General features: G+C 34.3%; 1 protein-coding gene across 4 annotated transcripts in view; it reads left to right on the top strand.

The window, feature by feature from the left end:
• The window catches only part of LOC134529573 (histone chaperone asf1-like), a 34,101-nt gene extending 8,458 nt beyond the window's left edge, over positions 1–25,643 (top strand). For 2 of the 4 annotated variants that reach the window (XM_063363803.1, XM_063363800.1), the window contains 3 exons: positions 15,763–16,106; positions 18,846–18,990; positions 24,309–25,643. In XM_063363803.1, the coding sequence (XP_063219873.1) occupies positions 15,802–16,106; positions 18,846–18,990; positions 24,309–24,347 (489 nt within the window). In that variant the 5' untranslated portion in view covers positions 15,763–15,801 and the 3' untranslated portion in view covers positions 24,348–25,643. Of the gene's footprint in view, positions 80–3,708; positions 8,827–15,762; positions 16,107–18,845; positions 18,991–24,308 lie in introns of those variants that run through there. The other 2 variants (XM_063363801.1, XM_063363802.1) reach the window with 2 other exon arrangements.
• The last annotated feature ends 1,284 nt before the right edge of the window (positions 25,644–26,927 follow it).

The following is a 26,927-nucleotide window of genomic DNA, read 5'->3' as shown; positions in this document are numbered from 1 at the left end:
GTCTCATTGGCCAAGCTCTGCGGCGACCAGCCTGCTGTTGTGACCATGGCGAGAATGGTGGGGAAGACTTCATTTCTAGGTGTGTTTCCTGTATTCATCAACCTGGGCACGTACCGAGGGTCATTGCTTTCGTTGTCATTTATTGGGCTCGGACCACACATTGCTTCTGGGACCTGCATGTGTGAAGCTGAAGATCCCTGTCTACTTTGCCTCACAACAGCATGTATTGTAAAAAAAATTGTATTGTTAGTGCTTTTATAAATATTGGTACAACGCAAAGTAGAAACAATAGCAGTATTTATTTTTAATATATTAATTTATATATTTGGTCTTGTGACATACCTACCATCATTTGGAAAGCCTTTAATGGTAGGTACCATAAAAAAATACAACTACATGAACACAGACAGACACTAGTACATGATTACCAAACAACTATCACTCGACAATTTAAGACAAACAAAAACTGAACAGTGAACATGTTTACAAGCACATGTGACATGTTAACAAGTATAGTTGAATATATTTATGAATGAGAGGATATTAAAACTTTTTAGCACTTATCTTATTATGTATTAAGGGATAAAAACTGTTGTTTTATTAAAACGGTTGGTGAATCTATCTATCTATATATAAATATTAGCATTATTTAATGTACAAAGTAAAGGTGGCTTACAACTATTAAAGGATGGAATTTTAATGCGTGATGTTTCAAGTATGTAATGACAGTTGAGGTGTTATTTTTAACACTTAATAATAATTAATATTTATAGGAATTTAGTTGCTGGCATTTTGATTCTGACAGAGCTTTATGTGTGTGTGTGTTCATGTTTCATGTGTCATTGTGGTTATTTAAACGTCATGTTTAAGCTATGAGATAATCTGTTGTAAAATCATTTAAGGTTTGTGTGTATAACATTTACTTGATTTAAGGCTCAGCTAAAATTGCCATGCAGGGGTTATGCACTTTAATGTCATCATTTTTGTTTTACCATTAATATGGATGCTTTTCCATGTAAGCATTGCACACTTTATTTTGTTGCAAAGTTAGTTGCCAAAATTTTAACATTTTATTTGCTATTTGTAAAAAGTCATAAATACAATTTTTATTTGGCTAATTACATAATGGCCATTCACAATAAGTTAATGTGTGTTTCCAATATCTGAGTAGTGAATGCATTTTAACTTAAGTGGTTACAAACAGTAGCGGATCCAGAGGGGGGGCTAAGGGGCTCAAGCCCCCTCCAAAAGCATCTGGGTCCACTATTGTTTTAGTGTTTGCCTTGATAAAGCCTAGCCTCAGCTGGGCCAAGCCCCTCCCAAACCAAAATCCTGGATCCGCCACTGGTTACAAATTGAAATTACTTTGTTAAAAAAATCTGTAACATTTACGTGGCTGGTGAGGCCAGGTCTTAAAAAATGTGCTAAAGATTGTTTGTTCAGTGATGGGTAGGTAGCAAGTAAATATGTAGTATAAAAATAATGTGTAAGAAGCAGGACATGGTGAAGATAAATATAATTTTTAAGTATTAGTAAAATATGAAGCTATATGGTTGCACTATTAAAGATAAAGTGTGATATTGCTGCAGGCCTAAGTGAAATACTTGAAATTGTATAGAAATTATGTCACGAAGACGATTCAGTAGGTACTAATTACAATGCTTAGAGTACAATTTTTGACGGGAGTGAATTGATCTAGCATTCTACATTCTACTTTCTTGTCAAAGCAAATGTATTTATTTGCCTCTTCTTAGATATTCACCATGTGCTTCTAGAGAAAAGCAAACAAGAGCACCTTTTAATTAGTTACTTGTTTCCCATTCAATTGCTATCCATTTCCTGGCAGCTTTTGCCCTACATTTTTGCCTAGGGTTCTACACTTCAGTCCAGTTGGACTGTATTCTCCCTTCACACCTGGTGTACTCAGTCAAAAAAGTATGTAGGAGAAAGTTTAAATCTGTACTTAAGATGTTTCCACATTGAAAATTTATTTTAAATGTAGTAATATATTTAATTGCATTAAAATACACGTAAGAGATTTTATAAAAATGTTTTGAGAAAAGTACAGATAGTGTGTGATTATTAATTGGTTTTGTTTGGTTTAATTCAGTTAAAAACAAAGTGAATAGGGTCCTGTGTGGAAAATTCTATTGAAGATTAGAAAAGTAATTAACAAAATTAATGTGCTTAGATTTTGAATTATCTACTTAGCATGAACTGAATAATTTAATAACATTTTTATTGCTCTCCCTGGGGCAATGGTTGTTCAGTGTTTGGATCATTCACTTTCCATCAAGGTAATCTGGCAATGGTGGGACCAAACCCAGCTGTTTCACAAGTGTGAAGTGTGTCAGATGTTGCTGTGAGCCGGTGGCTTTCCCGGCGTACTTGTTTCCTCTACACATTCATTCTGTTGCGACTTCATCTTACTGCTTTAACTCTCATCCCTCTAATGACTCCACTGTCAATTAGATGTTAAACTGCACTTCATTTGTATAGCCCCGCTGCTCGCAAAAAATTTTTTACTGTTTTTCTTTATGACATTTATTCATCCTACACAGAGCATCTCTTGTATCAAATTTGAGAATATTTAGGCATATAATTTTTAGATAAATGGCTATCAAAGATTGATTTTTTCAATCTTGGATCCTACGAAACATGAAAACGAGACAAGATATGTCGATAAAATTTGGTATAACTGAAGTATGTTTATTAATCCATTGCAGGAATTAGTTTTAATAGCTGATAAATTGATACGAAAAAAGTGTGCAGGCATGTAATTACATCATTTTTCATTAGACTGTAAAAACGCCATGGTTAAATCTATATTAAAATGTGAATATGCACGAAGTGCGTTCGTATTTCATTTTATTATTTATATCTCACAATATTGGATTGTATTAAAATTGCAGCAGATTTGTAGTATCCAAGCAGTGCATGTATTTTTTGCGCCTGGCGATCTGAGAATATATCGGACGCACCCCGCAGCACTGTAGGTGCCACAGTGTCTGGTGTTATCATGTCTTCAGCCAGCGCGGCTCGACATGGCCCGGTCCCCTGGGGCGCGCTGTTGCCACGCTGCCGGCAGGTATACGAGCGCAGCTTGTTGCCCCCACTCCCACATTCCAGGGTAGTTCCGCTGACCCACGTATTCCTCGCAGTTTACAGGTTTGTGAACCACTGTACATAGTCGAAACACAAATGTGACAGCGTGAAAAGAAAGACATTTCAAAATAAGGAAACAGTACAATACCTAACAAAGTTATTTATTTTCTATAAAATATAAGTATTAAAAGGGTGCATCCCATTTTAAGTCATAATTTTAAAGTAACGTTAACAAAGCTTTTAAACGTGTGGATTTTTAATGGCTTAACTTTCACAAACTGAAAAATAAATATATTGCATAATGTTTGCATAAATAACTGCCAAAGTAACATGGTTTACGATTTCGGGCAGTACAAATAAGAAGAATGAAACGTATTACCAAACTGAAACTTTTTATGCATAAAGGCAATGCTTCTGGTTACTTCATTGGGGCTGTATGGTTTTAATTTCTTTCATAACCAGATAATTTATTTCATTTAGCTGTCAAAATGCGCAAAAATTAAAGAATTTTGAAACGCTGAAAATAGTTATAATTTTCTCAACTAAATTAAAACTATATTATGAAGTAGCCAGTAATATTGCATTTAAACTTTTAAAACTTTCAGTTCAGTAAGCAATTAAATTCTACTTATTTTTACTGACCAAAATCATTAAAAATTTACTTTTGGGAGCTAATTATGCACAAAATTACTTAATACGGTCATTTTTCACTGTGCGAATATAAACACACTAAAAACTCTGAAGTTTGACAAATTTTAACGTAAATCTATAATTATGACCTGAAAAGTGACTCATCCCCTTAACAGTGCTTCGCTGTAGTTCAAATGCTTGCCTTTGCATTTAAAAATATTTCTGATCTGCTGTTATTTATATATTTAGGCCAAACAAACAAATTTTTATTAATTACTAGCTACCCCGACAGACTTCATTCTGTCAAAAGTTATTGGCCTGTCACAGTCCAATAGAAAAAAAAATACAAGTATTTCAGAGTGATCAATTTATTTATTTCTTTAATGTCTCAATAATAAACAATTACTTACAAAAATAATTTTTCTGTTTCGTACACTGTTAGACTTTAGTAATACTGTGATGATATTTTCATTGTAATGCTTTATGATACACAATATTTTTTGTTTGATTACCTGGCACGTAAACAAATAAAGCTGAAGGTTTTCCAATGCGCAAGCAGGTTAAAATACAACTGTCCATGAGAGAGCATGGGTTTTCAAGATTAACGCTACAAACACTCAAAGACCGACGCTGACCCTGGGATTTATGTATGGTCATAGCGAAAGCAAGCCGTACTGGAAATTGCAGTCATTTAAATTCAAATGGTACGTCCGTTGGTACCATTGGGATGCGAGGTACTGACACATCTTTTCCCTTATATTTTTCCTTTAGAATGGTTGCTTCGATCACATTGTTCAGTAATTTTTTTCACTGCTAGCCGTGTGCCGTTACAAAGACGCGGTTTGTTGATATTTCGCAACATTATGACCACCGATCCTACTTTTAAATTTAAGATTATGAGGTGACAATCCTGGCAAATCCAGTGAGTTAAAAAATCCTGGTGGATAGTTCACGACATAATCTTAGTTAGTTGCGCAATCAATTGATTTGTCTGTCCTTAATTCACCGACAATTTCATTTTGAATTTTGAAATTTTTTTTTATTTACCTACATCCATGTTTTTGGCAGCTAATATAGCTCGTTCATTCAACCAAAAATGATCTCTGTAATTTTGAGCGACGTTTGGGAACATCTTTTGATTGAGCTTGGTTTTTGATTCAGTAAACTGACAAAAATTGACAGGAAATGTAATGCAGCCAGTCAAAACGTCTACAGGGATTTTGCCATTACCAATGTCAATGAGTTGTTTTGAACATATTTCTCCATATCCATCATTTTGCAATTCGACACACATATTCTCGCTTAAATTTAGTATTTTAAAGTTTTTCCACATAATGGAGGATTTTAAACATGCATTGTGTTCATTCGCTGGCATTGACACGTGGAATCACTGGTAATGTTTGACGAAAATCTCCTGCTAACAAAATCATCGCTCCGCCAAATCGGTTTTAATTGCTTCGCAGATCTTTCATAGTTCTGTCTAATGCCTCTAAAGAATTTTTATGTGCCATACAGCCTAATCAACTTGAAGGCATACCAAAGATAATTATAACGTGCTTTTGTTTTGTTTTGATTGACGTCAAATGTTTGACAGCTAGGGTGTTTTAATTTACTCTGTGGTTTGTATGGGAAAATAAGAGTGTTGGTTTTACTATTTTCCTCGCAATTTTTAGGTTTTTCTCTCTCCATAAGAACCTCCCTTGTGCCGTAACGAACACATGAAAAAAAAATAGCTGAATTGGTTGAGCCGTTCTCGAGGTTTGCGCTTAGCAACACATTTGGCGATTAATGTTTATTTATATAGATGTGAACAGTGTAGCAAAAATTTTTATAAGCATCTGCCAAGTCATTCTGTATGTTAAAATGTTTTTGCAATAATAAGTTTATTGGCAGCCAATACAAAATACGATTATTATAGAAAATTATTTTTAAGCTCAAAATAATCACTAGCCTACATATTGTAAATGCTAAATAACATAATTATATTTATAAGTATTTTTACTATCGGCATTAGATTTGTGTACAGGTATTGACTTTTAACTATTTAGACATCTGCCATTTTGTTGTGAGTTGATATGTTTTTGTTATTATTAGGTTCATTGGTAGCTAATACAAAATATTTACGTTACCGGGGTTAATTTTGATACTTCGAATAATGACTTCTTTGAAAACATTTTTTCCTTCTAAATATTTGAGTTGATATTCGGGTGGTTTTGTGTACATTGTATTGAATTTTAACTTCTTAGCAATCAACAGTTCGTTTGTGGGTTATTGCTTTTGTAATTGTTTCGTTTTTCTTGTAGACAATACAAATAATGTCAAAATTTGAATATAGAAACCTTTAATTTTTCATTTATTTTTTATTTGAAGATATGTTTTGTAATACGCCCATTTACTTATTTTAATTTCATGTTTTTTTATAATTGTATAATATATCAATTGATTAATGCTATGTTTTAAGTATGATTTAAGATGATAAATGAACAGTTCTAACTATGCACTATGCGTGGCCTAATGGAACTCCTTTGTCGAGGGATTTACTGCTGACCTGCGCTCAGGGGCTGTGGAACTACCCCGTCTAATAGTGAAAAGGGTGACTGACCGTCTCTTTCTTTGTTTCTGGCCAATAGGGAAACACAATTCAAGGCCAAAGGAATATTAATTTTAAAACTATTTCTAAAAAAATGAAAATTTTTTAATTGAATAAGATAAATTATGTTACAGTGCACCAATGTAAATTATACAAAAATTCAAACATATCGCAATAAAACTTTGACCACAAACACGTAATCTGACTGCGGGGGCGGGGCCTAGGATAGTCGAGGAGCGCTGGTTGGTGGACCGTGAGAGCTCCAGGGGCACCGAACAGGCCTCCTCGAGGTTTTTTAAATTTTCCTTTTATCCAAATCATGTTTTTAAATAATTCCTTATCGAAACTGTATATATGTGTTAATTAGATTAGGCAAAAGATCACCGAGTGCTGGAATGTCTCGTAAATACCAAATCTGCTAATTTAAAAATTTGTGATTAATAAAAACATATTGAATTTGAATTTGAAGAAATTGTGCGAAGAGAGAAAAACGGTAGTCTTGATCTAGTCTTGAAGGCAGATTAACATGTCCGACCTTCGAAAGGTCCCGGCACAGTTCAATATTTAAGAGTTCTGGGACCTGAAGCATAAATGCCGGTCCCAGGAAATTTTCTCTGCTTAGGGCACGGTATAGTCGATGATTAAAATATAAGCAAGTCAGATATTAAGATAGAATAACAAACGTATGTAAAACCGAGCCATAGCAGCCAAGTTACATGAGAGGCCATTTAAAATAAAAAAATTTTATTGCATCTGACCTCGCAACCAGTCTCGTTTTTACCCAGTACTAGCCGGAGCAAAGGACAGACGGAGTTCGTCGTAGGGCGGGTTACAGTTTAGAGTGGTAAAATAAAAATTACAGTTAAAGTAGTCTAATAGTATTTGCCTAAATAGTTCTTTATTAAAATGATAGTGTGTTTTCTTTTGTACATAAAAGTTTATAAAAAATGAATTAAACAGTTGATCAGATTTGGTAATCTACATTGTGCATGTTAGTATAGTGGCTGTTCAAAATTTACACCTACATGAAAATAAATATCTCCCATTGCTTTATGAGCAGCAGTGGCCAAACAGTTTTACAAATTCCTTGTTACATTAATATTTAATTGAGGAAGAGCCTTGCTATTGGTGATCACCGGTTGTAATAAATTTTCAATTGAGATAATGTCAGTGCTTTCTGAACAAAAGCATCTGGCAAAATATACAGTATACAAAAATTAAAATGCTGTTTAAAGACCTCCATATACTGTATTCTCAATATTAGGGATTCAATACCAAAATGCCAGTTGACATATGTATATTATAGAATGTATAATGGCCTAATTTAAACATTTCAGATTTACATTTAGATATTTTTGGCTATTTCCAAAAAAAAAATTACATGTAATATAACTACAAAACATTTTAACAATAGGCAAGGTAAGTAGATACTAAAAACACCTGTATTAAAAAATATACAAATGTTTGGAAATTCCACAGCAAAACTGGGATTCCAAACAAGTTGTTGATCAAAAGCCTATTTTTTGATGGATTTTTTTATTCGAAGATGTGCTTATTTTTTACATCGGTTTTGAACACCATATATGATAATTAACAGTGTGTTCCCTTCCAAAGAGTATTTTAATGTTAAAGATACTTTATCATTAACCTTTTACCCGCCACCCCAAGATCTCTCAAAAAAATTATATATTTTCCTGCGAATTATGTTTACTTAATGTATTATTAAGAAATGAAAATTGATACATTACAAGAAAAAAAAAATTTATATTTATTTTGCTATGTTCCAGAAGTGGAACATTGGCAGGAAGTGATTATACAAAAAAAAATCATCAATTTTTTTTTTTAAATATATGTATTACTATATAAACTTATTACAATGTATATCCATAATAGCTATCTCCCAAAATTTGAAAAATATAAAAAATCAACTTGGAAACTTTTTTTTTATGGAAATACGGGGTAACACCCAAGATAAATCCTGCTTTTGAGTTTGATGTGTCAACAGTGCAACATCTCTTTTACACGTGAAGCCATATCAGTAATGTCTATTATTACACTTTCAGTCCATGGAAATATGGGAAACACTCAATATGGATCCTCTTCTTGCACTCATTTCATTGGTACTTCGTATTGGAGCTACAATGAGCACATTTTCCCTGTGATGCCGAAATCAAGTAATGCCCATCTGATTTTCGTTGAGAAGGAGGTATACGAGGCTTTGACCCAACTCTAGGCCCCTCCTTTCGAGGAGAAATTCGCAGGAGGGCCATTGTAATCTGAACAATAACATTTTTTGTTTAGGTAAATGTAAAGTAAAAAAAAAATAGAAAAACAAATAGAAAAAACGAAACGTACCTGTCACCGAAAGGAAAGATGGTCCAGATGTAAACGCGATGGTTTTGGAGTGAAGCTCTTTGTGAACAATCCAGGCAGCAACAAGACATGTTGAGCGCGTTGGAGAACAAGTTTCACCACCACTTTTTTTAACGCAATTTTGGCCGGTAAGATCCCAACAATCTATCCATAACATCAACTCCACCCTTACCATAGTTATATTGCCTCAGGAGATGAGGTTGATCAATGGCAACTCTTGTTTTTTTTTTTTTTTTTGGAATATCTACGAAAAATAAATTATCGGGTGAAAAAATAATGTTATGAATAAATGTACAACAGAAAGGAAAAAAAAAAACTGCATAAACTTACCTCTTACCCCTTTGCAAAGGCAGATGAGTTTCATGATTTGAAGCTATGGTCACGACTGAATTGTTGTTCCATCAACAGACATAAACTTTTCCGTCGCTCAAGTAATCATATGCACCTCTCTTGGTTTTTGACATTTGTTTTGCTGAAATTAGAGGACATTTTGCAATCCTATTTTCTCTGACTGTCCCTGCAGATTTTATTTTTTTGCTTCTAAGTTCTGCCTATAAGTCATAAGAAGTAAAAAAAGTTGTCAAAATATACTGCTATTTCTAAGGGATTCGAAACAGCAGCCAGCAAATGGTTCACCACTCTTTTCCCGAGGGGGGTACTCAAGTCACTTTTTCCTGAATATACATCCATATTATAGGGAAAGCCATTTGAGGAACATAGCATCCAAATTTTGTAGCCAAATCTAATTGGCTTCCGTTTGATGAACATTTTGCACGAATGGTGGCCATATTAAGGTACCATAGATTCATCAATGCTAAGAGTATTGTGAAAGATTCCAAATTTCATGAACAGTTTGTTTAGTTCATCATATAGTGGTCTAATTTTGGCTAACTTGTCACCTAAATTTATTGTTGAATTGTCCATTACATGAAAATTAGCCTTTATTTCCCTGAATTGATTTCTTGACATAACAGTAGAGACAATGGAAACTTCAATATCCTCTGCTGTGCTCCAGTAAAAGTCTTCTGTGGGCACAATATGGTAACCACTAAGGAGCAGTAATACGAAAAACTGAGCTATGTCTTTCCATTCGAATTGCAAATACAGTAAGTCCTCGGTTTACGTCGGGGTTACGTTCCTGAAAACCGCGACGTAAATAGAAACGACGCAAAATGAGCCATGTTTCATGCCACCGGCCGACCACGGCCCAAGGTCGGCCGGAAGCGCTGGCATACAGACGTGACAACGGGCAATTTTATCAGCAAATTACAACCGACAGCGTGGGAAACAAGTCCAACTAGTACTTCTCAGCTTTATAGAATGGTTATTTAACCAGCTGCTTTATTACCTTTATTGATTGAAATATAAAAACAGATATATAGTCGTTTGGAAGACATCTTATGAAGAAAAAATCATAAATTGCAGTGAGCTGATACTGTAGGCCTACTACAAACGCATTTAATCACGATAAAGTTAACAACGGCACGTTTAAAACTCCGGCCAACTCAATGATATCATAGCGACTGAAGTGTAGAGCTGTAGCAAACCGTGTGTATTCGTTACTGAGTAATGGGTGCGGCATCTAGTAACGAGTAACGAAACGTTACACACGAATGCATTTCGTTACTCGCATTTTTCGTATGTTTTACGCATGCGCGCGCTTATTCGTTACAAAGAACGATGTTTGTTTATTAAGAAAAGTATAATTTGGAAATTCGTCGTCCAAGTTTTTTACTGTTTATTAAAGGTATTGTGTGTGTAGACAAAGTTTGAGATTGGAACAGAAACAACATAAGAAAGTATTTTTTACAAATTATAAATATGTATGTTTTTGTTTTTTATTATCGCGTATTTTCACGTTTTTTGTTCTTATCTTAAAAGAGATATTATAATAAAGCTGCTCTAATGAAATTTTATTGTTTCTTGGTTAACAAAAGCTGTTAATTATCAAATACTTTTAATTGTTTATATTCGATTTATTATTATTTACGCGACGTCATACTGTACGCGTACGAAATACGACTCGATTCGTTGCTGTTACATAACATAGCATGTTATGCGGTATCAGAAGTAACGAGTAACGATACGATAGTAACGAGTACTAATTGTTATAGTAACGAATACATACGGGTACACTTTTTTTAGTTACTTTTACACCTCTACTGAAGTGCCAAGGAGTTGGACGAACAGGGGTAGGAGAAAATGCTGTGTCGTTGCGGGAAGTAGATAACACTTCTACGTGCGAGATACGTGGGTGGCCGAGCGGGCGGGCTGGTAGTATTGCATCACCGCGCGGAGAGCAGCGGAGAGCAGGAAGCGTCCCTCATGATGTATGATAAGATAAGGCGGTGAACGTGTAGCTTACGCTACATAGCATAAATTAACTACCGAAGGAAACAAAGAATTATAAACAAATTATATTCGGTGTTTTGGTTAAAATAAAGATTTACGGTCATTGTAAACGACGTTATTGTGAATCGGCGACAACTTAAATTGAAACATGAGTACTCAAACATTAGCGACGTTAATCCGAAACGACGTAAATCGGTACGACGTAAATATAGGACTTACTGTAACTACCATGTTGTGGTGCATAGAGAGTAGTCATTTCTGCCAAATGGGTAAGATAATCAATGTTCATGAACTCAAAAAACAGGTCAATAGGCTCAAGGGATATCAATTTAGGAAATTTATCACTGAGTTTCGCTTGATTTTCAGAAGGAAGTACATAACTGAAGCTTGTAGTTTTTTGCCAGTTTGGTTTTTCCGGGATATGTTTACCTTTCACTCCAGGTTTTGGATTAGCTTTTCTTTTACAATTTCTTTTAGGAGCAGGCAACTCTTTACTAGTTGAAGGAAATGATTCTTGCTGGGTTTCATTGGACACAGATGCACATGATTTTATAAATAAACTTACTTGTCCACATACGTCAGTCGAGGCTCCACTTCTCCCAAATTGTTGTCATCAATGTCTTCATTATCCGTCAATCGTTCATTTTCTTCTGGAGGTAACTGACAAAAGTCGTATTCTTCATCGGAATTGTCAGTGATGTCAGAATCATTCAAAGAATTCAAGTAGTTAAGTGTGTCATTCACTGTACGAAACACTGTTTCACTCGCCATAAAAGCCCTCACACGCACAGAGGTAACCTAAAAATACTGCAATGACAGCAAATGATTTTATAACACAACTCTTAGACAGTTGAAAGAAAACTAAGTAAGAGCAGACTGAGTTCCGCTGCAGGTAGTAACTAGCATGAAAGGCATGTGATGACGTGTACGGTTTGTGGCTGCGCTGAGGCGCAAGTAGAAACATGCACAGTAGGCGTGCGGTGACGCATATAAGTAAAGTGGTCCGCAATAACCAGAACCCACCAATGTTCCACTTCTGGAACATCTTAAAGTCTGGAACACCAGTGAGTTAAGTAAAAGTTATAATTGAATACTCGTACGCTGAATCATTTCTTTTACTCTTCCTAAGGCACCCTAAGCTTTCTAAATAGATAATTTATTTTTATTATAGCAAAATAAAAATAAAAACAATAAAGAGTGCGCACCGCATCTGATTTTGTCAGTTTGAGAAATTGCTTACTTTTATGAAATGCATCATATGTCACTAAATAATATCTGTAAATTGAAAATGTACTTTGTTTAACTAGGAAAAAATTATGTCATGAAATATTTTAATTTTTGTTGTAGAAAAAAAAATTCTCAAAATCATGTTCTATAAGTAGAACAATGGCAGGTAAAAGGTTAAAAATTAGTACGCATTTCGTATTAAATGTGACAAGATACAACATTTGAGCCATGCACCATTTCGTATGTAGTAAGTAAACTGTTACGAATGCAATTTAGATCACATACAATCTCAAAGAGAACAGTTTGTGATATCACTTGAAATTCACATGTTTGATTTGATTTTACATAACAGTGTTATGGTAACAACTCAGTGCTCATAAATTGAGTCCAAAAGAGGTTTGGGATAGAAAACACGACTCATGTCGCATAAGAGTGACATCTAAGCGACATAATTTATTTATAATATAATTTTGATTGAACACTAAGTTCTATAACGGTTCGTTATATACAAAAATAAAAATATGTTAATGGCCAATTGTAGTTTTTGTTTTATTTTTCAAAGTAGAATGCTGAACTGACAAATTCAATCACTTTCAAAATCTTTTTCACTCATTCCATTCGTACATCCGCCTGTCGAGATTGCTAGCAGTTCAGGCGAGGAAAATTAACGAAAAATAACGTAGATTAAGTCCTTCAGTAACATTTTACTGTAAGTAAACGAAATCAGTGCGGCCTCAAACAGGGCCGCACCCAGCAAAAAACGAATTTTGCCATGAGCTAGATGCCGACGTCGGTAACCGCAATTTCTAATTAAAAAAAGTCCAAAAAGTTTCAAAACAACAAATGATTAAACGGCATGGCTCGAAATACCGACGGTAAATTTTCTCTTCCATAATTACTACATAATTTATGAGAAGCCACCGAACGCGCCCTCCTCATGCAGCGATCGACAGACGACTGGTGAGATCATGGCACTGTGTCCTTCACACAGGGAGGGCAGTCACATGACCTCGCCGACCAATCACACACACGCTTCATTCACACTACAAATCACAAGCCAATAGGAATACAGAACATATACACTGAAAACAATTTTCATACACAGAGCCAGGGACTTTACATTCTCTCTCTCTCCCACATTGTGAGACAGTTTTTATCACTCAGTTCCCACGACCAATGGGGAATCCCAGCTTTTGTCTCTGTTACCGGGGAATCACTGTTTCGTTCTCACTCGCACTTACAGGCCTCTTATACCTCTCTCTAATACATCCCACACTAAATCCATTGTTCTAGAACCTTATTTAACAGCAATCATTTTACAAAATTAAACTTATTTAGAAAAACCTGAAAAAGTAGGCCAAAACAGGCAAAAATCCAGTACAACGGCTTATTTGCGAATAATTACCTAAAAAATAATAATGATTTAAAATGTCTGTAAAAATACATCGTATATTCTTAAAACACATAGCACGTGCAAATATCAACCCTAAAATACATAAAAACTGTAAATTATCATTAGAAAAACTTTTCAAGAACTGTAAATATCAGTCAAACCTTATTTACAACATATATTAATATCCATAACATCTGATTATACTATTTCAGAATATACACTGCTCAAAAAACATTGACTTATAAATACTTACATATACAAAAAAGAGTTTAAGAGAAAAATATTTAGCTAGGAGGGCAGGGGTTTTGCAACAATACAGTTTGTATGTGTTTATTTTAAAAATCCACTACTTAAATCTTTGTTTTCTATATAGTCCTTTTTAGATTCCCAATTTCATTTATACTAACTGCATACAAAAATATGGAACACAAAATACATTATCAGTTCTATGTACGTATATAAGTTTAGGAATATATGTGAGAAGACAAAATTACTATACAAATTGGTTGATTTTAACTGTGGTAGGCCATAGGCTGAGATACGGTAACCACAATCGCTGCAGGAAGCCAGGTATTTATTCTTGGCGAGGGACGTGCGTTCCTTCAAGGTCAGGGTTCGCTGACGTCACCTCTCGGCTGTGACACATCACCTGAGGCTAGCCCGTGGAGTTGACAACACTGGTAGGCTAATCCCTTCCCGTCGCCCAGCTCGGCTCGGTACGGTCTGGGTGCGACAGAGAGGGCAACTACAGATTGTAACTGCGATAAGACACTCTTCCAGCCACCAGCGCCTGTACAGCAGCCTCAGCTACCTAGTGGTATTCGGGCAACTGCATTAGCCTTCCAGCGCCCTTAACTGCATCTACAATTCATTGAATCAATCATATCCTGCTATACCCAGCAAATAGGGAGTCCATGGATAAGGGGGTGGGGGTGACTTGGTAGTCAGGTGATCCAATCACTCACCTCCCTCCAAGTTCGATTACTGGAGGGTCAAACCTGGATTTTTTGCATGACATACATTGGCATTAATTGAAGGCTTTTCTCAGGTTTCTCCTGTTACCATCACTCATTCATTCTATCAATGCTCCTATCTCAGCACACCTCATTGTCAGTAATGACCTTGACCCCTCAGCCCCTCCTGTAAAGATTTGATGAAGAGGTAATTAATTTTCATTTGTTAATTGTGTTGCATTTAATATTTATTTTTAAGTAGGTTGATAGTTAAAAAGGACAAAAGACACATATGTATTAGTACATATAATACATACTAGCTGTACCAGTGGCTTCATTCATGATAAATATTTTGAATGATTCATGCATAAAAAAGGTGTGTGGCCTGTAGAAATGTTGTCACTTAGTTAAATCTCATCAAAATCCATTAGAAGTTTTTTTTCAGGATGTAACAAATTAATTGACAGAGATAAAAATTGTGTGGATTGTTATCGTAGTTGTAGTAGTAGTAATAGTAGTACTAGTAGTAATGGTAGTCATGATGGTAGTCATGGTAGCAGCAGTAGTAGTCATAGTAAAATCTATCACAATTTTTAAAACATTCGATGTACACATGAATCCTTTACATTTTTATGTAAGTTGCATGGTACCTATTTAAGCTGGATCAAATATTCCCTCTTATAATTTTTTTTTTAATGTTTGGATGATCTGATAAGTGTTATATCTCTATCCTCATCATACAATACAGTTTTATGTTAAGTTTGTACAGTGAAAAGTCTTTAATCTGGCATTCTATATCTCGGCACATTCTATAATGCAGCACCAACGAGCAGCTTGTGTTCAAAATTTTTAAAAGTGGTTTTTGTCTGTTGACCTTGGCTGCCAGGTTGAATTACTGTGCCGTCTGCAATTTTATTTCGCTCACAGTTTATCATTACTGCAATTTTTTGTTTCTCATTGGGTTAAATTTTACATGTGATTTTTCCCGTTGTAAAACTAGTGGTGAAAGATAATCTTGCAAAATCGCTAATCTGCAGTCTTCAACATGTCAAATCAAAGACTTTTCATATACATACTTTCATTTATTATGTTGCTATTTGTTTTTGTTGTAATAAATGTGTGTGTGTTTGTTTTCTTAGTGGTTGCCTTTGGAAAGTGTTGGACAGGAAACTGCTGGAATGGCTAAGGTGCAGGTGATTAATGTGGTGGTTTTGGACAATCCTTCACCATTCCTGAATCCATTCCAGTTTGAGATAACATTTGAATGCACATATGATCTCCAGGAAGATTTAGAATGGAAGATAATCTACGTGGGTTCAGCAGAAAGTGAGGCATTTGATCAGGTTTTGGACACAGTGTATGTTGGACCCGTTCCACAAGGCAGGCACAAGTTTGTGTTCCAAGCAGATCCGCCAGATCCGTCAAAAATTCCAGTTGCCGACGTGGTTGGCGTCACTGTTGTTCTTCTTACTTGTTCATACAGGTAAGGCCTTTTTCCACCTATTTTTTGCCTAGTGTAATGAACAAGGTGTCCCATAACACATCAAGCCGAGAACAAGTGACTTGCTATTTAATCATGTTTAAATCAAAACAACAAATTGAAAAAATTTAATAGTTTTTGAGTTGTACACATTTTTTCAAAATTTTTTAGTTCCCTACCTTGCACCAGATAATTATATACTGTAACTAAATTTTTGTTACACAATCATAAATAACCCTACTATTGATAACATTAAAAAAAAGCACTTTTGGGAGGGATATTCTTTTCACCACTTGTGCTACAACAATTTTTAATTGTGTATCTTTGACTATTCACACTGTAAAAAAATTAATTAGTCATATTTACATTTAACTTTCTAAGTTAAAAAGTATTTCTTTTTACAGTATGACCAGTCAAATTTACCAGATTAAAAATTTTTTGCAGCATAAGACTTCTAGATAAATGTTTTCCTTAAAAGTATAGCATGTTTGATTTTTATTTGAAATTTTTGGCAATAGTAGGGTTATTTATGATGGCTTAGCAAAAAGTTATAGTCACAGTATATAATAATATGTTGCAGGGTGAGGACTTAAAAAAAATTTTTGAAAAAATGCCTCAACTTAAAACATACAACACTTTTTGAATTTTGGTTTTTGGATTCAGAACCATAATTTACTGGACTACAAACTGTTCTTGGCTTGATGTTGAGATATGGGACACTCTGAATAAATGTAGTTTTACTCTCTGGAAAATAATTTTTGAAAAATAGACAAACCAAACCAATGAAAGCCAACAGTAAAGAAACATTAAAAGCTAAACAAAGTATTAAATTTCTAATTGAGATATGATGCAATGTTCCTTCAAAGGATATTCTCGGCTACAAGTGACCACGCACACAGCTACCAGTTGGTAGAACACAGATTCTCTGCTGGTTGTTGCTTTTTTGTTATTTATCTAGTCCATTTTGAGCTCTATCAACTTCTTTCAATGTTTTACCACGTGAGCCATGGTTTGGAATGAAATCATGTTTAACAGGTGTCTTTACCAAATGGTGTGGAATGTAAATAAAGTCTGCAATCTGTTGACACTTGTAGAACCAGATCTGTGTTAAGTCATGTACATACACTTAATTTTGGCATCAGGCGAGAGTACATTACATAGCTTAAACTTAATATTTTGTTGTAATAACTCTAACTGGATTGAAGAAAAAACATTTTTACAGTGAATTTGTTTGAGTTGGCAAACAGAATAGTGCCTGCTGTTTCGTAACTTGTAATTAATCATGACAAAGATTCATAAAGTTTCAACAAATTTTAATTGTATGAATAAATGTCTAAAAATGTAGCACTATTTTGTTACATGATTTTTATATAAATACACATGTGCCTTAACACCCAACCCTAAGCACTCGTCAGTCAAGGCATAGCTTGAAATGATAAAGAAAAATAAGTAATCATGGACAGTATTGCATGCATAAAATAGTAAGGTGCAGTAAAAGCATGGTTGTTTGATGATATTACTGTCACGTTATTGACAAACAAGGGGGAAACCAGACAAGTTTGTTAAAAATAGATTGAAACGACTAACACACAAATAAGGCTTAGTACATGTCTGTAAAACAGCTCATAGCATGGTGGTGGAAGATGTCAGTTTGCAGGCCTCCTTATTCAATATTGTTGGGGATAAAAGGTTTTAATATTTTATTTTTATGTTCATCTGATGTTGGTATATTTCAGTTTCTCATTTGAGAAGGAAGCATCACAGCATAAAGTCTCATTTATTAGCAGAATTGTGGTGAAGAGAAGACAACTCATGTTGATATGGGGGAAGAAAAAAAAACATCTGGTCACAAGCATAGATTATTTGGACTCAGCTAGCATGATACCCTATTAGACTTTCTTTTCTGGGATATGACAAACAGCAAACAACTGACCAGATGCATGCACACCCTTACTCCCTAGCACCATGATATTTATCTTGACAGTGCATTTATCTTCTCCCTATGGCTGATTAAAAAAAAAGGTCAGGACTACATGTATAATAAAAGGGAAAAAATACTGATTTTTTAATGTTTTTAGTTAAAGTTCTTAATTGAAAATAAAACCAATTAATGTTATGATATATTAAAGAGAATCGTTTTCACAGAAAAAAGAAGCAAGTGTACAAACAAATTTAAGTCCTACATCATTTTTAATTGTTTTTCTGTATAACTTATTTCCAAACCTACACATTAATAGTTTCTTTAGTAGTACTCCACTTGCATAAAAATGTTAGACACTTTTTTATTTTGTCTCTAAGTGAGCTTTTAATTTTTTCGACTTGACAAAAAAAACACATGGAAACGAACTATAGCCAAGTACTTATGTTAGCTCCTGTAAGCATACATCACTGTCCTTTTGTCAAACCCAACCTGAGACACGGCTATCCTGACCTTTCTTCAAAACAGCTGCTGCCTCCAAAGGAAATACAGCATTATTACAAAGAAGAATCCTTGCAATACAGCTACCAGTGGCAAGAAATTTCCTGTTATCACTGTTTTTTTTATGTGGGGACCCACTTAAACCACGGTATACCTGAATTCGCAGTATGCCAAACCGAGTTATTTCTAATTTCTACTATTGAGTGCATGTTTAACATGTTCACTTATTGATAGTATGATCATTAATTTTTTTAAATTTTTGTATCTTGGTTGTTTGTAAAAAGTATTACATAGTTTCACATTTTTAATTTTATGTTTTTAAGGAGTCAGGAATTTATTCGTGTGGGATACTATGTCAACAATGATTATCTGGATCCAGAAAACAGAGAGCAACCTCCAAATGTCCCACAGTTCGACAAGTTACAAAGAAACATCTTGGCTACCAACCCACGGGTTACACGTTTCCAGGTATCATAATCCATTCTGATATTCTCTTTCTGAATTTTAACATTTTATTTGTTAATTATGATTTAGCTGATTGCTTATTTTATGTATAGTTAAACAGTTTAAGAAGAATTTAAGTGTTATGATAAGATATTAGTAGCCATTCTAAATATGTTGGGTATATGCTATCATGAAGATAGCTACTTGAACTATTTTAGCCAGTTTTTGGATGTTAGTAGCTAACTGATACAAAGTTTTTAGACTTTTCCCCATCTTTCTGATTCCTAGTCCATAGGTGCCAGCCTACAGGGATTTAAAAAATTCCCAACTTAAAATCAACCAAGTAATACTGAAGTATAACTTATTCTTTGGTTAAAATATTCAGTGTCATATTGTTTCGTTATGATGTAAAGTTTATAATTTTTTGTCAGTTTTGTAGGTACATTGTGAAGTGTGCACACTCTAATGCAGCTTTCCGTGGTTCGGTGGCATTCTGTAATTTGGCACTTGAGTCAGATTGCTGCCTGCATTCTGATTTTTTATATGGTTTAAATACCATAAAAAATGAAAAAATAGCAAGATAATTGATAACATATTTTTATTAGCTAACAGCAATTAATTGTAGGAGCTGTGTTGTCACTACTCATAATTTATAAACCTCAGTAGTTTAAAAAAATTTAATTGGAAAATTAACCAGTTTAAAAACGGCAGTTATTGTGGTGTAGAATGACTCCATGTGTTGCACCCCATAGAAGGCAAGTCTGCGTGTGACATTGTCACACACAATGGTTTTGTTTGTTCTGTCCCTTGCTAGTCTAGCTGGCTTATCTCTTGTATCCCTCAATTTCCACACTGAAAATTTTTTCTTCCTTCTTTGTAAGAAACCATTCAAAATAAACTTCGGGTATGCAGCGCTAAAACTTACGCTTTACTAGATGACAAAAGTAAACATTTCGCGATGAGACTTGAAACACATTCCTGTCTCTGGTAAAATTTTATTTGGAAGAAGTGTTACTAACAAAATTAATTTATATTTTGACACAGACAGTAAAATGTTTTATTTTCTTTCACCACACCACTGCAGACAGACTTCATGCTGCCTACTTGCTAAAAGCTAGACGCAATTTCTTGTTTATGGTTTTTTTGGTCACAAATATAGGTCATAATTGCTCCTGTATGGTATTGTGTTATTCGAGATATCTACCTACATAATAAAAATTTAATTTTACTTCACATTAGAAGCATTTAAAATTTTTTTTTTGCAAAAACTGTGTTAATGCTTCCTGTGCCAATGATAGAGATATATACCCTTCTAAAGTACAAATTTATTTGGAAGAGTACCGTGTTTAAATAAATGAATGTTTCATTAAAAAAAATCATCCAATGTTTCCATAAGAAACCACTTAATGAACATAATAAATATTTTAAATTAATATTTTAACATAATAAATATTTTAGTTTATATGATTTATTATGCCTATGTATCAAATACACACTAACATTTTGGATTAGTTATTATTGTTCTTTGGTATTCCGGGTATAACTATATTGACATAAGATAATCCAGCAAAATCACTAATTGGGTTCCAGATGTCTAATCTGTTTTCTGCAGATGTTAAATTTGCTTGATTTGAGGTCTTCACTCGACAAATTAAATAGTCTTTTTGACAATATTGATATCTAGGTTTCCTGCCAAAGGGTGAAATGATTGATGGTTCTGGCTTTATATAACTTGTCAGTTGTGTGTGTGGCTTTCTATCCTGGGCTTTCATTTCTTGTTCATGTACTTTGCATCGCATGATATTGTGCCATCCAGCCTATACCAAAAAACTATGATTTCAGAAAGACTTTGGTCATTCCACTTCAGCACTTAATAAGCTAATGTATGATTTAACATTTACATGTTTTTCATGCATTTTGTAAGTACTTGTGGAATGTTTATAATATTTAAAATTATTTTTATAAAGATTAAAACTATAGTGCAATAAATACAGGTATCATTAGAGGCAATAAATGTTGACTTAGGTATGATGGCGGTTATAGCAATCATCATAAGTATTTTTCTTAACTGCTGTTGTTAAGCATGAGTGTTTACTGCATATTATCTTTGTATTTTTTGATAGTATTGTATTTTGATAAACATTTACAGTGATTTTAAACAATCAATATAAAAGATATAATAAATTACACTATGCGACATTTTAAAATTTTTGGAATTATGTATTGAGACTGTAAGGTAATTACAGAAATTGTTTTTATGCTGATGTCAAATATGATTTTTACTTTTCCTGTACCACGTAAGGTTTTTATGAAATTAAATTTTGATTTTTTTTTTTAAGGGGCAGTAAGACACCCCTGGCCTGAACAAGCATTTTCGGATACTAAATTTAATGTAAATGAATTATTAAAACTGAAACCATTAAAAAATGTTACGTTGCAAGAGAGAATATTGATGAAAACTTAAAATTAAGTTGGTTTTCACCAATTTTCTATCTACAGTTGCAAAGTAGATAGTCAGGCACCAGTTGAATAGTTCTTGTTGTGATTTTATGGGTGATTGAGGTTCAAAATCCTATTTAAAATGGAGAAATAGCATGAAAATTGACATCAGAATGTTTTGAGTGAGAAAATAGGTCTGGAAAAGAAAGCCAAATAAATTAACTAGTTTTATTTCTTAGCTAATGCTAACACTATCATTTAAATTACAACACTTAAAACGTATCTCCGCAAATTAATCACTCTTCCATTGAGTCCACAGATTACTGTCCCCACTGGAGCTGGGTTCGACAGTGGCTCTCCCTACAGCTTGTCACTTACGTGCACCTCTGTCCAAACACACTGCCTTACACTACACCTATCCCTCACTTAGCACGACTAATTCGTTCCTAAAAATGCTTGTGTTATTCGAAATCGCGTATTCTGAAGCTTTAGTTTCCATAAATAGCAAGGCTCATTTATTTAATTGTGTTCCAAAATTGTGTAGGAAAATATACTTTACGTAATATAAATGCATAGAACAACACTCAACGATAAATATGACACACCATTAATCTTTACATACCTCCCATCACACTTTGTATGACAAATACGACACCGCATAACGGGAGATACGTGGTTATGTACTTTATCGTCAGTCGGCTGGCTGACTTGCCCGCCCGGGCGTGACCTTCAACTCACGTCGCGTACCTTTCCAAACCATTTTTTACTGACAGTGAAACCGATATTACTGTCCGGATAGTTACATTTTAATTTTTCAAAAATTTAAGTGCTTATTCACGTATCACCACCTGGTTCACACCAATCCTGTCAGGCCAATGATTATTTTTTTCATTGCAACATTTATTTAACAACCTTTTCGACGTGAATCATCTGTTCATTTCTGTTCCGGTATCTAATGTTAAATATATTCCCGCTAGTACAACCAACAGCATCAGACTTATATAAACTTTTGTTAAGAGTCCTTATTTCATACGATTGTGCGCACAGTTGACTTGCTTAAAACTAAAGTGCGACCAACAAAAGCTTGGCCTTCATGACAATCTGCGTGCCATAATATTTCTAGTTTTATCTCATACTTGAACACAATGCAATATGAGTGATCAAGCACGTACAGTTACCGGCAGCTGTATGGGCAGACATTGCTTTTGTTTGAGTGAATTCTCTACCACGTGCCCAGGTGACAACGGTACGGCATGGCGGCATACGCGCGGACGTAAAAACATTTGGCCTTTATACTCCATAGCCGCAATTTAACTTGCCATAGCTGATGTTTGTACAATAGCCGATAGCATAGAAAGACATGCGTGCGCATCTCTTCCTCTCTTGTTTGGCTAACTGTATCCCACGGCACATCTGTTGTTTACAGAAGTTGAAACATTTCGTGGCGGCGTGCTCGACTTTTTCTTTTGCCTGCCGAGATTTTGTGCTAACTGAAATTTACAGACATGCTATTCAAGACTGGGGCAGTAAAATTCACATTGCGCTAAATGATTCCGCTCAATCTGAAGACGTGCTAAGTGAGGGATAGGTGTATTCACTTTTCTGTTGTTCACGCAACAGCCCTGAATGCTTTGGTCCTCAATGCAGAAATTACGCACATGAATGCACATTGCTCGTCATCCACTTTTGCTCACCAAGGGTTCACTGGCCCTCTTCACTTCACTGCCCTTGCAGGTCAGTCCCTCTGTTAATACATATGCCAAGTCCTGCCTTGGAAAGGTTTCGTAGCTTTCTGAAGTCGCATCATTAGAATCTCAGACAGAATACTCAGATACTCAAAACTCTGAGAACAATGGAGACCTAGTTACACCACTTCACGCAGACGGGGCTCTAGGATCATGCGGAACTTTCAAGAGTCGCAGAGAATTCTCTGGGCTCAATAAGAAAGCGCAGGGGAAGGGGGGTAGCGAGGTGCAGCTGCTGATCAAATTAGGCATGTAGTTGTAATTTAGGGATGGGCACTACTTGCATCATGCATCATGCACTACTCGCACGAAGGCGTGCGGTCTGGCTGGCTAGATTATTGCTAGAGTCCATGTAACAATAAGTTTTGCTAGCTAACAAATCCTAATCTAATGGGTTGTATGTATGTAAAAAAAAATTGAACTAAAAAATTTGAAAGATCAAAAACGGCAGTCGCTGCAGTTTAGAATGACTCCGGTAAAACTACTTGTGTTGCTGCCAGCTTAAAATGCATGCCAAAGCACGATATTGTGGAAAATTTGTTTCTCTGTTCTTCATGTGCCTCATTGTTCTTCCTGCTAGTAGAGATGAGTTGCCTGTCTATTCCTCAGTTTCCACACCTAATGCATATGTTGGCACTCAATAATCTACCATAATTGCTAATCCAGCACACTGTTGTTCTTCACTTGCCAGATTAAAATGTGTTTACTGTTCAAGTACTTGTAGAGCTCTAAAATTTGGTGTGTTAGGTACATAAATTAAACTTGACACAAAATTTTGAGTATTAGTGTACCCCATGTTAATTTTAACCTGTGCAGAAATTTGTGATAATTTATGCACTGTTCTTTCCAAATTTACAAAATTATTGGGAGCATCAGTGATAGAAACCTCAAAAAGGATGTTTATTATATGTGGGTGTTAAGAACACCAGTTTTAAGTAAAGAATGTTTTATTCAAGTCTTTAAAATTTGTTTCAAACAGTTAACATCAATTAGTTCCATGTGAAAGTGTTGCATGCAGAATAAAATAATTATTAAATAAAGAATCTGAACTGAGTACTGTTTTCAAATATTTTTCCAGCTCTGCCCAGTTAGGATTATTCTTTAGAAATAACTTGTTTGTAAACATTTGAATGCACAAGTTTATTTTTATTGTTATAGGTGGAGTGGGACGATGCTTCAGCAGAGCCAAGCAACTGACTGAAATCCTAAAAGTGCTAAGTTTTGACAATTTTTATTTTTGTGTACAAGTTGAAACCAATTTTCCAGCAGATAGTTTTCAATTTGTGCATTGTTATTGAAAATTGCAATACATGCACCTCATTTTGTGCTATATAAGTCTGAAGAATTTGACTGCTGTGAAAGTGGCTGTGAATATTGTTATTTTAAGATATAAAGACTAACAAAAACTATGTTTAAAAAGTAATTTTTTTACAAAAGTACTTAGTCTAAAAGTGTTTGCGAAGTATGAAACACATACCTATCAAACTCTTGTTGCTGCAAAATAAATGTATGCACGTATTATTTTCAGTTCATAAAATATGTGCATAACTTTTACAGCAAACACATTGTAAACCATTTGTAGCTTATAAGTATTAACATTGGTCCACATTTTAAATGTGTGTCAATGTAATGTGAACAACACAGTACTAATACTTATATTTGATCTGCTGAAACAGAAACATTATGGCAGGTGTTGATTTTCTAATAAAGTTATGTTGTGTGAAACAATGTTAAATTGTACTCAACATTTAGTAGTGGCAGTTACAGAAAGTGTGAATTTATGTTGGCTGCTAGAACAGATATTGCAACCATGTACTGTGTAGTCACATTTGAGACAGAAGATGGAGTTTTTTTTTCCAAAAGTACATAATCTAAAAGGGTTTGGTCTGTCTGAAACACATACTTTTCAAACTCTTGTTGCTGCAAAATAAAAGTATGTATGAACTATTTTCAGTTCATAAAATATTTGTACAACTTTTGCAGCAAATTTGTAGCCTGTAAGCATTAAAATTGATCCAAATTTTTAAATATGAGTGTGCATGTAATGTGAACCACACAGTACTAATTCTTATATTTGATCTGCTGAGACAGAAACATTATGGCAGTTGTTGATTTTCTAATAATGTTTTTTTTGGTAGTGTAACAATGTCAAATGTTACTGGACATTTGGAATTTCAGTTGCAAGAAGTTTTTTATTGAAATAAACTAGTGTAAGTGTGCATTTATGTTGTCTGCTAGAACAGATATTGTAACCATGTACTGTTTAGTCACATTTATGGCAGAAAATAGTGTGTAATTGCTTAAGAATAGCAATGTTATGTAGGTATAGAACTTTCATAAATTTTATACTTGACCAAAAACTTTAACTCTCTATGTACATTTCCAAAGTTTCCTCAACGAATACATGTTCCTGTTCTGGTACAACTTTTGTTTGTGTAAATGAGGGAATATTTTTTGTACTGAATTTAATGAATAAATATATGTTTTTTTATATTTTAAGTTTTCACATTACACCCCACCTTGTGAAATCTTAGTAGATACAGTAAAACCCGTATAAGACGTCATGGCTTAACACGTTTTCCCGCCTAAAACGTCAGGATAATAAAGAACCAAAATTTTCTCATACACTTTACCTTAACATAGCTCTTTTAATAGGTTTGTAGGTTTTTTTTATTTTCCCGCTTTATAAGCATTAAAGAACACACAATGCTTCAATTTTTCTAAAAAAAAATCTTTCCCCAACACTTGCCTGAATGCAACTTTACCATCGCCAAGGTTAAGTTGTACTATTATCATTGCATGTAGTGCACATAAACACCATCATTTATTTCTCAAACGGTTTTTAACGTAGAAAAATAAGACCGTCAGCGTTTAAATTTTGTTATACCACTATACACATACAAATTTAAAAACAAGTTATAATTTATTATGTATTTTATCAAAAAACAAAATTAAATACATATTACATTTGGTGAATCACAGTAAACATAGTTTGTTTTGTTATTCGCGGGCCTAGTACGTACCTAACTAATTTCACACCAATTAAGTTAGGAACTGTTACGGAGTTTAAATGAGTAAATACCTCTATTTCTCTAAAACATTTGGCAAGGAACCAGGTTGGATTGTACGTTAGCCCGTAAATATTAAGATGTAGGTATTAAGATTTCGTTACAAACATTAGCCTTTACCATTTTGGTTGTGGTACCAACTTAACTTCCGTACGAAATGCTGCCGTTCTAACGGCTTCGTAAAACGTAAAACTATAAAAAAATAAGTTGAAACCATAAATTATAGTTTCCAAATTACCAAAATTTAATTTCTAGCATGTAAAATATGTATATAGATGTATAAAAGACTTAAATTGTTTGCAACTAATTGTAACATCAAAACAGTTGAAAACAGTAAATTTGGAGAGAGAAAAAAGTGAGGTTATTTTTCGAAGCGCTGTCTGTTTTTACGCAGAATGATCTTTTGCAATAAATTTGAGGGAAAAAATAAGTTTTATGGTTATTTCAGATCTATTTCGATTGTTTGGCATAACTATGTTTTGTGAATTTTTGCGTGTTTTTGCGTAATATTTAGATTTTTGTGGCACTGTTACTAAACAAATCATGTCAGACCCGTCCACGTCAAAGCCCAAAATCAAACGAAAGCCTCTTTCTTTGGAGCAAAAATTTTACATAATACACAAAATCGAAAGTAACCCCAATGTTCCATGCACTCAAATTTTGGCTCAGATTGGTATTCCAGTATCAACGCTAAATACAGTTTTTTACA

Source organism: Bacillus rossius, chromosome 2 (genome assembly GCF_032445375.1).
Source record: "Bacillus rossius redtenbacheri isolate Brsri chromosome 2, Brsri_v3, whole genome shotgun sequence".
NCBI lineage: Eukaryota > Metazoa > Arthropoda > Insecta > Phasmatodea > Bacillidae > Bacillus > Bacillus rossius.
This window is presented reverse-complemented; position numbering and strand designations above follow the sequence as displayed.